This window comes from Emys orbicularis, chromosome 10 (assembly GCF_028017835.1).
Source record: "Emys orbicularis isolate rEmyOrb1 chromosome 10, rEmyOrb1.hap1, whole genome shotgun sequence".
In the NCBI taxonomy this organism is placed as follows: domain Eukaryota; kingdom Metazoa; phylum Chordata; order Testudines; family Emydidae; genus Emys; species Emys orbicularis.
Genome location: NC_088692.1, coordinates 3,661,936 through 3,674,397, shown reverse-complemented (window position 1 = coordinate 3,674,397; position 12,462 = coordinate 3,661,936). Strand labels below are relative to the sequence as shown.

Here is a 12,462-nt window from a genome sequence, read left to right as displayed (position 1 = left end):
GTGTAGATGCAGCTTACCACCTTTTTAACCTCAATTTAGCTGGTCAGAGCTGACCCAGGAGTGTCGCTAACCCTCACTTAACCTCCACCTCTTTTCCTTATTCAGCTCATACACTGCACTAAAAAACCTGCAGCAGCAAGTCTCAGAGTCAACTGGCTGGGGCTGTGGGGTTCCAAATAGCAGTGTAGACACTCGGGTTTGGGCTGGAGCCTGGGCTTTGAGACCCTGCGAGCGGGAGAGGGTCTGAAAGCCCAGGCTGCAGCCTGAGCCCCACTGTCTACACTGCTATTTTTAGCCCCGCAGCCTGAGCCCCATGAGCCTGAGTCTGTTGACCCGGGCTCTGAGACTTGCTGCCGTGGTTCTTTTATTGCCCTTAATGTGCAAACTAAAAAAATATCCAATAAAATCCTAGGAAATGCCTGTGTAAAATGCCCCCCCTTTCTAGGCTGAGACAGTTGGGGTGCTGCACAAGCCGTTAACATAGAAAAAGAACAAAGAATGAAAAAGAGCATGGTGCAGCCATGTTTTGTTCTGTCTTCCTCCCTAACTTCCCAGCAGTGAGAGGGAGTTTGTTGTGACATATGACGACTATACACTTCAAGACCCACGGCCTGAGAGCATGTTTCTCCAAGATATTTTGTGTGTGTTTTATTCAGAATAGGAGGCCGTGTCTTTGGGTGATAACCCAGTATGTGTGTATTTTTAGAGAACATTTTAGACATTTGGGAAGGGTTAGCGGGCTGGGCTGCAGCTCCATCAGTGTGCACATTTCCTGCTTCAAAACCCACAGGAGAAACACCAATTGATGGCGAGTCAGTTGGCTGTTCTCCTAGGGCTGCTAGTCGTGTCTGAATTACAAATCAATGGGTTGTCCTACTTACTAGGTCAGACTTGAAGTGGGCAATGACCTATTCTATGCACTCAAGCCTGGTATCTGTGCTTCCAAACTAGTGCACGCTCAAATATTGTAGGTGGCAATAAAATAAGCCATTTGGCCCGTTCTGCCTTCCTTCTGGGGACTCTACAGAACATGCTTTTATGTCCAGAACATTTGTAAGAGGCTCGGAAATTCCCAACTTCCATCTAACAAAGATGATGATCAACCAGAAAAACAATGAGGCCCTTCCCTTTGGACTGACACATGCCACCTCCAACCAGGACCCAGCTGCGGAAGGCCTACTGAGAGCAGGGCAGCGGGAGAGCTCACCTTTTGGCTTGTACTCGCACACGTAGCTGTGCTTGGCCATGCACAGGTCGGTGTTGCACTGTCCCGTTGGGCCCATCCGGACACAGTGGTCAGCGTTTGATGGATGGGGCTCTCCTGGCAGCCAGTTCTGGCAGCTCTCCAGATTAAATCCTTCGCCCCTCTGCTGAGCTCCAGCACTTGCAAAATCATTGAATCCAATCCAGACGTCAAGGCCCCTTCAAAACAATGCAAAAGAATGCCAGAATTTTCAGGAAATCACAAGTATTGAAAGGATCTGGGACAGACTCCACCCATCCAGGGTTCTTGATGAAAATAACCATAACAACAACAGCTTCCATCCATGGGTCAGTCAATATTCAAAGAGCCCTTTTAATTACTAAATGATTGTGATACTCATTCTATCTCAAGTACCTGATTCTTGAAAGACAGTCTCCTAAGTAGCAAACCATATTGTGACCTGCTAATCAGTTAAAGCCATAGTCATAAAGGCATTTAATTCATAAGGCAAGCTGCCTCATAAGGAGCTCAGATGCCACGGTGATGGGTGCGCTACCAGAATCTGCCATATAATAATATAGCAAAGCTGGGACCATGTAGCATCTTCACACATGTCACTGAGTTGCACTCGGAACCTCCGGATGTTGCCGGGGATAGAATGTGGGTTCTCCTGAACAGCTGCACTGTAGATAAAGGAGAATTTCCATTACCTGTCAGCGCTGCCTGTATCTTTTATAAACCTCGCGTTTCACCTATAGGAACTTCTCATTAAGAGAAGCTACTACAGTATTCTCCAGTAACACTAGAGTTGGGAATAGCATTGGTGCAGAGTTTAACACCGTACTCTGATAAATCCTGGCCCACGACAGGGGTTCCGCCGCACTACCGAAATATATAATAATATATCGATTATGCATCACTGACCACTGAAACAGCAACATCTGGGGTAGAATACAAGAGCAGAGCAAAGCAATGTAGGACATGGAAGTGAAGAAGAATGTCCCATACAATGGAAACCGCCAGGATCATTTTAGGTCAATGGACTATAACTGCCCAATTTGGAATTTTGGCTGACCACCAAAGTTGGCTCTTGTGGAAAATCCTGCAGGATCTCCACTGGTCAAAGGCAGTCAGGAACTTCTGCTTTACATCTCACCCAAAAGATAGTGCTCGTATGCTAAGGCCTTTGTTCCATCGCTCGTCGACCTTCCCTGCACCACCTGTACCATCCCCTCCAAACCGCACCCATCACTGCTTCACTTTTGAAATCTGAGATGCTCACAAGGTAGTGCTTTGCAAAGAGCAGCCTAAGGAGATAATTGGTGTCTCTCCACCACCAAGTCTGTACCAGATGGCATGATTAAGGCTCCGTGTTTGTCATGGAGGTTGCAGAAGTCACAGATTCTGTGACTTCCTGCGACCTCCGTGACTTCCGCAGCGGCCGGTGTGGCTGACCCCAAGGCCGCCCTGGGGACAGCTGCTCGGGCGGCCCTGGGGACAGCCAGACTGGCCGCTGCTGGAGCGGCTCTGCAGGCAGCCGCTTAGATGCCCCTGCAGCCAGCCACACCAGCCACTGTTCTGGAAGCTCCCGGCAGCTGGCCCCTAGGACTGCCCGAGCAGCGGCCGATGTGGCTGGCCCCAGGGGCGGCGGGAGCAGCCACAGATCAGCGGCTGGCCCCAGGGCTTCCCCCCGTGGTGGCCAGAACAGCCGCTGGCCCCCCGGGGCTTCCCTCCCCCCCAGGCTGCGGCTGGATCGGCAGTGGGTCCCCGGGGCTCCCCCCCAGGCGGCGGCAGGATTGGCAATGGGCCTCCAGGGCTCCCCACACAGCTGGTGCCGCGGACTTGCCCCCCACAGTGCCCCTCCCCTCCAAAGATTCAATCAGGGGTATTTATGGTATAAGTCATGGACAGGTCATGGGCCATGATTTTTTGTTTCTTGCCCGTGACCTGTCCATGACTTTTACTAAAAATACCCGTGATTAAATTGTAGCCTTAGATATGATTCATGAGGTCATATTGAAAAATGACGATGAACATAATTGTTCTGTGAATCAGTAATTTTTATCACAAATCAGATTAAAAAACAAATAATTGCTGTGCTTTGTTCCTGAAACACTGGAAGGGATTAAGGAGAGCGGGCTAGGAAACAGCCTATTTGCTGTCAGCAGTAAAACCCAGTCGAGTTTTTCCTTTTCTAATTCCAGCTATGATCTAACTGCAAGTCATCAAAAATAAAACATTTAAAAAAAGAAAGAAACAAACCAAGATTGGCTGGATAGTTCCCTTGCCCCCTCCCTGGCTGGTGGGTCCAGTGTCTCTAAATTAGGGTAAATTCTCTCAGTTGAAGTAGGAGCTGGATTGCACTTTCTTTATTACAGCAGCATTTCTTGAGAACTAATGATCTGTCTATCTTGGGTCACTGGAGGGAGAGGAAAAGTTCCAGCATTTTGGAAGGGGAGAGTCACTGGTTGTAGGTGTGGGGGAACTGGTTCACAGGGCCCTGGTTCTTGGTGGGGAGAACTGGTTCAGAGCACACTGGTTCTGGGAAAGATCATCAAATGACAGGAGAGAGGAAGAGAAGAGAGTGACCGTAACTGCCGTGTGCGCTAATGGGAAACAGATTTTTGCTTCTGTCATTTTCCCACAAGAAACCCTGGAAGTCACGCGTTCCAAAAAACCATGGCTTATACTTCATTTCTCTTTTATCGCCAGGGAAATCAGATCCTGGAATCATCTCATTCATGTTTATCTGAACGGATTAATAAATTAATAAATAAATAAAGAGAATAAGGGAGCCGGAGTGGAGAACAATGAGCTGCGGCAGCTGGGAAACAGCTTGGTCGGCTCGCTCCTTTCTAGGTCTCATGATTTCATCGCCACTGCAGTCCATCAAAAGCCCTGCACGCAATGTGAGATAAATCAGTGCATCGAGTGACCAGCTCCTAACCCTTCGGAAAGGATGGGCTCCTCTCACTTGGCCTTGCCGGGCGCACATGTTTGTAATCTCAGGATCAATCCCAGTGTGAATGGAGCAAGACAAGAAAACAAGTTCAGGAGAAAGGCTGTTGGGCCCAGGGCAGGCCTGTTCAAAGGCTACATCACATGCAGCTGCTCCAGTCTCGTGTGCTTTCTGGGACGTGTTTATTAAGAAGCCCCCGCCAATATCTGCATCTGCATGGAGCTGTCAGGCCCCTGGGAAGGTCTGAGCACTTCCCCTTTAAGATGGCTGGTTGCAGAAAGGGCATTTGTGGGGTGGATTTCATCAAAGGCTGACACGTTCCATGCTGCCTGTTTAGAAAGCGCTGGCTGTGAGGTGGAACAGATGCCTTCAAAGCCCAACACTTGAGGAAGTGGGCTGCTCTGTCTCAAAAGGGTCTTTGGCTGAGGTGGACACCATGTGACGGGGCAGCAGCGTGAGACTCAACAGAGAGAGGCAGGCTTACAGCATCACCTTTTTCTTTCTATGGCGCCTGCCTCCTGTCACCACGATTCCTGAAGCACTTTGCAAACTGGACATGCAGAGCCCTGCTGCCACGTTTGGGGTGGAGGGCGCTGCCAAAGTTAGGGGAGCTGGGAAATTGTAGCTAAGGAACATAGGGCAAGCTTTGATCCTCACTAAAAGGACCTGAGTTCTTAAATGCCCACAGAGAGCAGACAGGGTCTGGGGTTTCCAAGGTCTCTTTCAAATAATCCATATGCAATAAACCGGAATAAAATGCTTCTCTAGTGGGATTTAATTCCTAAGAAACTCAGTCGTCACTCCAAGGTCACAGACAGGGATGCTGCGGTACGGCTGTGCTAATTCCAGTACCTTCCTCCTATTCATTCAGTGACGACCTTCCACCTTCACCCAGACGTACACGCCCAGGGACCTTGGCGTTTTCCTCATTGGATGCAGTAACCCTGATGCAACTATATTCTGCCATCCCCAGGCACCAAGAACACATTCCCTGGGAGGCTGGGTTTCTGATGAATGGATGCAGTAACCCTGACATATTGCACTGCTTCTCCCATCTTTAGATAGTGCCCATCATTAAAAAAGGGAAGAAGGAGAATCTGGGGAACTACAGACCGGTCAGCTTCACCTCAGTCCCTGGAAAAATGGAGCAGGTCTTCAAGGAATCCATTTAGAAGCACTTGGAGGAGAGGAAGGTGATCAGGAACAGTCAGCATGGATTCACCAAGGACAGTCATGCCTGACCATGATTGCCTTCTATGATGAGATAACTGGCTCTGTGGATATGGGGAAAGCGGTGGACGTGATATATCTTGACTTTAGCAAAGCTTTTGATACGGTCTCCCACAGTATTCTTGCCAGCAAGTTAAAAAAGTATGGACTGGATGAATGGACTATAAGGTGGATAGAAAGCAGGCTAGATCATCGCGTCAATGGGTAGTGATCAACGGCTCCATGTCTAGTTGGCAGCCGGTATCAAGCGGAGTGCCCCAAGGGTCAGTCCTGGGGCCGGTTTTGTTCAACATCTTCATTAATGATCTGGATGATGGGATGGATTGCACCCATGGACAGCAAGTTTGTGGATGACACTAAGCTGGGGGCAGAGGTAGATACACTTGAGGTAAGGATAGGGTCCAGAGTAACCCAGACAAATTGGAGGATTGGGCCAAAAGAAATCTGATGAGGTTCAACAAGGACAAGTGCAGAGTCCTGCACTTAGGACAGAAGAATCCCATGCACTGCTACAGGCTGGGGATCAACTGGCTAAGCGGCAGCTCTGCAGAAAAGGACCTGGGGATTACAGTGGATGAGAAGCTGGATATGAGTCAACAGTGTGCCCTTGTTGACAAGAGGGCTAATGGCATATTGGGCTGCATTAGTAGGAGCATTGCCAGCAGATTGAGGGAAGTGATTATTCCCCTCTATTCGGCACTGAGGCCTCCCGCCGAATTGCCGCCGCACGCCTCCGCACGCTGCTCCCACCCCAAGTGCCTCTGCGGCCAATGGGACGCTGCGGGGGCGGTGCCTGGGGGCAGAAGCACGCGGTGGCCCCCAGGTAAGTGCCACACCCCTGACTCCCTCCCAGAGCCTGCACCCCCCACTCCCTCCCCACCAGGGCCGGCTCCAGGCACCAGCTTACCAAGCAGGTGCTTGGGGCGGCCACTTCGGAGAGGGGCGGCACGTCCATCTGTTCGGCGGCAATTCGGCGGACGGTCCCTCACCCCTGCTCGGAGCAAAGGACCTCCCGCCGAATTGCCGCCGCAGATCGCAGTCGCGATCGCGGCTTTTTTTGTTTGTTTGTTTGTTTGGCTGCTTGGAGGCCACAGTGCCACATTCCAGAGGCCACATCTGGAATACTGCATCCAGTTTTGGGGCCTCCACTACAGAAAAGATGTGGACAAATTGGAGAGAGTCCAGCGGAGGGCACTGAAAATGATCAGGGGGCTGGGGCACATGACTTACGAGGACAGGCTGAGGGAACTGGGCTTATTTAGTCTGCAGAAGAGAAGAGTGAGGGGGGATTTGATAACAGCCTTCAACTACCTGAAGGGGGGTTCCAAAGAAGATGGAGCCTAGGCTGTTCTCAGTGGCGGCAAATGACAGAACAAGGAGCAATGGTCTCAATTTGCAGTGGGGGAGGTCTAGGTTGGATATTAGGAAACACTATTTCACTAGGAGGGTGGTGAAGGGTGAAATGGGTTACCCTGGGAGGTGGTGGAATCTCCACCCTTAGAGGTTTTTAAGGCCCAGCTTGACAGAGCTCTGGCTGGGATGATTTAGTTGGGGTTGGTCCTGCTTTGAGCAGGGGGTGGGACTAGATGACCTCCTGAGGTCCCTTCCAACCCTGATACTCTATGATTCTGTGGTTCCCGGACACTCCAGGGAGTAAGGGGGGGCTAATCAGCAGAGCCAGCTATGCCCAGCCAACAGGTAAATTCAGCTTGGGGTCATAACACCCCTTCCTTTGTCTGCTGCTGATCCTTGCAGAGCACAGGTGCCCCTTGGACTGTGGGTGCCGTGAGAATGGCATGAAGATGCACCAGGCGACGACCCTGCCCATAGCAAATCCCAGCTGTGACTGCACTCACTCACCTGATGACATGAGAGACCAAGAAACTCTTAATTTCAGGACTGCTCACAAAAGCCAGCTCTCCGTCACCATGGACTTGGCAATGCTGTTGGGCCTCCAGCCACTGAGCCTTCTCCACCACCAGTTGGTAGCAGTGATTGTTGCCAGGGAAGACCAGGCCATCTGACGGGCACATTGGGTGAATCACTGTATGAGCAGAAAAAAAAACAAAGCTTGAAGCCCCTTAGGTGGACACGTGTTGGAAGGTGGGACGCCCGACCCACTGGCAAGACCCCATAATGCAAGTGTAAGACATCAGCTCAGCAGGTGTGACCATGTCTCCCTCTAGTGGCTGGCCTACATAGATAAGGAACCAACTAGAAGTACCAGCCCTTTGTCTTACTCCCTTAGCTCCAGCAGCAGGGGCTTGTGCATTTGGTGCTGAGAGGCGTGGGTTCTTACCCCATAAATGGGCCGTAGTGGGTGGAGGTTGTTACATAATCTGGGGCATGTGAAAACATGACTAAGGCAGGAGGAATTTAGAGAAGAGTGAATGAGGAGGAGGTAGGGAAGGATATGAGGAAGATGTAAAGAAAAGAAGCTTGAAGTGCTCAGATACTGTAGTGCAGATGGGCATGGCCACACAAGGGTTCTCCAGGGCACACCTAGTGAGATTGACTAGATGACTAAAAAGGTGCTGGGGGAGTGGAAGAAACCCTGGGTACTGAGAATGCCCGGTCTATCTGGAATGAGTGGGTCTGGTTCTCCGGTGCCCTGTGTCTTGTGCACTCCTTTCCACCAGTGCAACGTGGGTGCAAAATGCCACCAGAAGTTCTTACTCCAATTGGCAGTAATGTATAAGTGCTCAAGATGCAGGGCAGCGGTCACGCGGGCCCTTCATTCCCGGTGCTGGCAGGGCCTCGAAAGGAAGGAATTTTTGGAGGAACCAGTTCTCAGTGTAATTCTTCCCTCCGCCCAGCCCAACCCAACTTCAGCAGGCACCTCATCAGCCAAACTCGACTCACCTTTGCCTGGCTCTTCATTCTCTGCAGTAATACTATACACAGCTGCTAGGCCAGTGCCACCCCTATTCCTGATCCGTAGGTCCAGGCTTTCGTTCGTCCTGACCAGGGTAGGACACTGCAGGTCTATCCGCTCTGGGGGAGCCACCACCTCGACATCCGTCTGCACGGAGGTGACCCTGGCGCCCATGAAGAGGGTGACGGTGACGTTGTAGCGCCCGGGCAAGGCGTACTGATGGAGCGCTACGTTTTTGGTAGTGTTGAGAAGCCCTGATCGGTCCCCGAAGTCCCACTGTAAAGTGCTGACAGCAACTGGAATACTGACATTGAAGGCCAACATGCGGTGAAGGCCGTGAGGGCGGCGGGGACCTGGGAAAGAGGCGTGCAGCCGTGCTGGGAAGATAGAGCGGACAAGGGAAGGGCCACCACAGGCTCGCCTAGCAGAGTCCTCCGTGCAAAATGGCAAACAACCGGAGGAAGAATTTGGTTCAAGGGCCACGCCGCACAGACACTGCTCCTGGTCGCCGAAGCCACCATACTCCTGGGCTTTAGCATAGCAGAGGGCGCTGCAGGTCTCCTCGCTGAGGTTTGCGGAAAGAACGGACGTGAAGAGGATGACGGAATCGGTTGCCCCTGTGGAGTTGTCGGTCAAGCATGCTATGTAAGGAGCTCCTAGAGGGAAAAGAACAGAGAAGCCTGCTGCAAACTGACACGCCAGGCCATACCCCTCAGTTAGACACCACACCTCTGCAAGTGGACTTCCCCCAGTCCGTGAGCTGCAGGGAGACTACACAGCGGAGGGTTTCTATTCTGAGCATTTCCTATTGCAGTCTTGCTTGGGAACCCTTTAATCCACCCGTGGCGTTTGCCAATCCCTTTGTAGCGGTGACGACAGGAATACCCGGCCATCAGCACAGATTTATGGAGCAGCAAGGCACAGTAAATAAAGAGTACCACAGAGAACGTTCCACTCCCACAGAGTACGAAGCAGATCTCATCCCGAGTCCCTGCTTAGGAGTGAGTGTGGCTAGCACGTGGCAGGTGGGTTCTCCTCCTGGGTCTGCCACCAATTCTCTGCAGGTCCTGGTGCCATTCACTTAACTTCACTGGTATCTGAGCAATAAGCCCCATCCAGACCCAGCCAAGCAGAGGTGCATGCACACTGGCACCCCAACAGGGCAGTATCGGGGTGAAGCTTCTGCTGACCTAGCCCATGCCAGACCTGTGCTGTGGATAAGCAGAGGATATAAACCTCTATACATACACACACACACACACACACACACACCAGATCCCATTCCCAGGGGGCACGCGCGCACACACACACACGCACACACACACACACGCACACACACACACACGCACACACACACACACACACACACACACACACCCAGATCCCATTCCCAGGGCAGTAACTTATTCACTTGTGTTGCCTAACTTTTGACCTGCCTAAGAGGGGTGGGGGTTTTTTCCCTGCCACAAACACACACTATTTTGCAGTGTACACAGCCTCAGCCCACATGGGATTTCCTTGCCTCCCGTCCAATTCTGCCCACGCATTTGAGGCATGTTTACTGGTCTGTTTCTGACTGTTGCTACAACATTGCTCCCAAAACATCTCAACACTGCTGTCCTCACGTCGGTTCCCATAACGATCCCCTCTGCCTGCCCTGGTCTCGCTGAAAGCTCAGTACAGTCATTAAGCCATGCTACCTCTTTAGAAATGCTTGAGAAAAGCCCCTTGTTACGATTATAGATGCTTAGAAAGTACCTTTTTTAAAAATACCAGCCCAATTACCAGGGCCGGCTCTGGCTTTTTTGCTGCCCCAAGCAAAAAAAAAATCGGGGCAGCCAGAACGCCAAAGCAAAAAAAAAAAACCAACAACCTGCGGGGCGGCCGGAGCCAGGGTGCAGGGGGACCTCCCTGCGCTGCAGACATGCCCCGGCTAGCGGGGGGGAGAGAGAGAAGGGGGGTGGCCAGGGCTTCAGCGGGGCGCTCGCCACACGGCCCCGACCGCCACGCCGCCTGCTGGGAGGGCTCCGTGCCGCTCCGGTCGGCGGGGAGGGAAGGACGCGGGCTACCCTGCCGGACTTGCTACAGACTTGACACCGGCTGGGGCAGACGGAGCGCGCAGCCCGCTCCCAGCAGGGCGCTCCTCTCCTCCGCGCCGCCGCCCCCTACAGGGCGGCCGGATTGGCGAACAAAAAAAGCGGCCGTGCTGCCCTAGGATTGGGCGGAATGCCGCCCGGTAGAATCTGCCGCCCCAAGCACCAGCTTGCTCGCCTGGTGCCTGGAGCCGGCCCTGCCAATTACATCCCATGGGCCACATGTGACCAGCGATAGCCATTAACAAGTGCCGGTATTTCCCAAAGAGAGACGAGGTGACTGAGGTACTGTATTTTATTGGCCCAAATTCTGTTGGTGGGAGAAACAAGCTTTCCGGGCACCCAGAGCTCTGCTATTACCTCACCCACCTTGTTTCTCTAATACCCTGAGACCACACAGCTACAACTACCAGGGTATTTCCCAACCCCTGTTCTATACAAGTTCTTATCCTGCCCTCTTCACCCCAGAATCTAAGCGCCTGCCAGTCCTGGCCCTGACAAAGCTCTGTGTCCCACACAGACCAGCTTTATCCGTATGGTAGGAAGTTCCACTATGCCTCCGGAGCAGAGGTGTCGGCCATAGACCTCGAGAGGTCTTGTAGTCCAGTCCCCTGCACTCATGGCAGGACACCATCTTCTCTGGGACACCTTAAAGCAGGGGTCTCAAACTCCCGGCCCGTGGGCCAGCTGCAGCCTGCGAGCCTCCCCAATGTGGCCCGCAGGACTCCAGCAGTTTTGGGGCCGGGTCTCTCCCGCCGCCCCCAGGTGCTCCCCCCTCAGGGGCCCCGGCAGCGCAGTGGATCTGAGTGGGATCTGCCTGCTCGCTGCAGTGGCTGCCAGCCCCTCCTTGCGGCCCAAGGGCGGGGCGGTGCTGTGCCTCCGCACGCTGCCCCCACCCCAAGTGCCTGTGCGGCCAATGGGACGCTGCGGGGGCGGTGCCTGGGGGCAGAAGCACGCGGTGGCCCCCAGGTAAGTGCCACACCCCTGACTCCCTCCCAGAGCCTGCACCCCCCACTCCCTCCCCACCAGGGCCGGCTCCAGGCACCAGCTTACCAAGCAGGTGCTTGGGGCAGCCACTTCGGAGAGGGGCGGCACGTCCATCTGTTCGGCGGCAATTCGGCGGACGGTCCCTCACTCCTGCTCGGAGCAAAGGACCTCCCGCCGAATTGCCGCCGCAGATCGCGGTCGCGGCTTTTTTTGTTTGTTTGTTTGTTTGGCTGCTTGGAGCGGCCAAAACCCTGGAGCCGGCCCTGCTCCCCACATACCCCCTCCCGCCCCCCAACTCCCTCCCAGAGCTTGCACCCCCTCCCCACACACCCCCAGTCTCCAAACTCCCTCTCAGAGCCTGCACCTCCTTCCCCCTCCCCACACCCCTCGAGCCCCCAAACTCCATCCCAGAACCTGCACCCCAGACCCCCTCCCACACCCACACTCCCTCCCAGAGCCTGCACCCCAGTCCCCTACCCCAGACCTCCTTCCCCACCCCAGACCTCCTTCCCCACCCAAACTCCGTCCCAGAGCCTTGGGCAGGTGGAGGGCGGAGGTTTTTTTTGGGGGCGGAGTTTTGGGGAGGCGGGTTCTGGGCAGCATGAGTGACATTGGCCCACTGGGAGGATTTGAGGACTGGCCCAGGCCCTAAGGTAAATTGAGTTTGAGACCCCTGCCTTAGAGGAAAGTCTATTGTCCAGATTAAGGCCTTGATTCAGCAGAGCACTTATGCAGTTGCTCATCTCCATCCCTACTCAGCCTATGCTAACGTCCCATTGACTTCAAAGGGATTTCAATTCGTTAAGCATGTGCTTACTTGCTTTGATGAATTGGGGCCTAAGGAAAAAGGACATAGAGGCCACCATCTGGTGGTTGCTTTGGTGGCCTGTGAGTAATGAGTTTACTGGTCTCAGCCCTCTTCTCAGTGAATGAGGACTCACTTAATAAAGTCACCAGCATAGCAGGCACTGATCTCTGGTCTGAGCAGCGAACCGGAGATAAAAATAAAGGTGAAATGCAGCGCGTATTTAGGCAAAAACGTGCTGCTGAAAGGTGCTGGCTGCTGGGAAGATGAAGCCCTCTTTGTCCACACCACAGGTGTGGCATGGGCAAC

The 12,462-nt window shown here is 53.2% G+C and overlaps 1 protein-coding gene across 1 annotated transcript in view; it reads right to left on the bottom strand.

Annotated features, from left to right (window-relative positions):
* The window catches only part of PKD1 (polycystin 1, transient receptor potential channel interacting), a 131,309-nt gene that overhangs the window by 61,521 nt on the left and 57,326 nt on the right, over nt 1-12,462 (bottom strand). The window contains exons 5-7 of the mRNA XM_065411612.1: nt 8,256-8,924; nt 7,254-7,437; nt 1,208-1,422 (exon numbers count right to left, since the gene is read on the bottom strand). Coding sequence (XP_065267684.1) covers nt 1,208-1,422; nt 7,254-7,437; nt 8,256-8,924 — 1,068 coding nt within the window. The remainder of the gene's footprint in view (nt 1-1,207; nt 1,423-7,253; nt 7,438-8,255; nt 8,925-12,462) is intronic.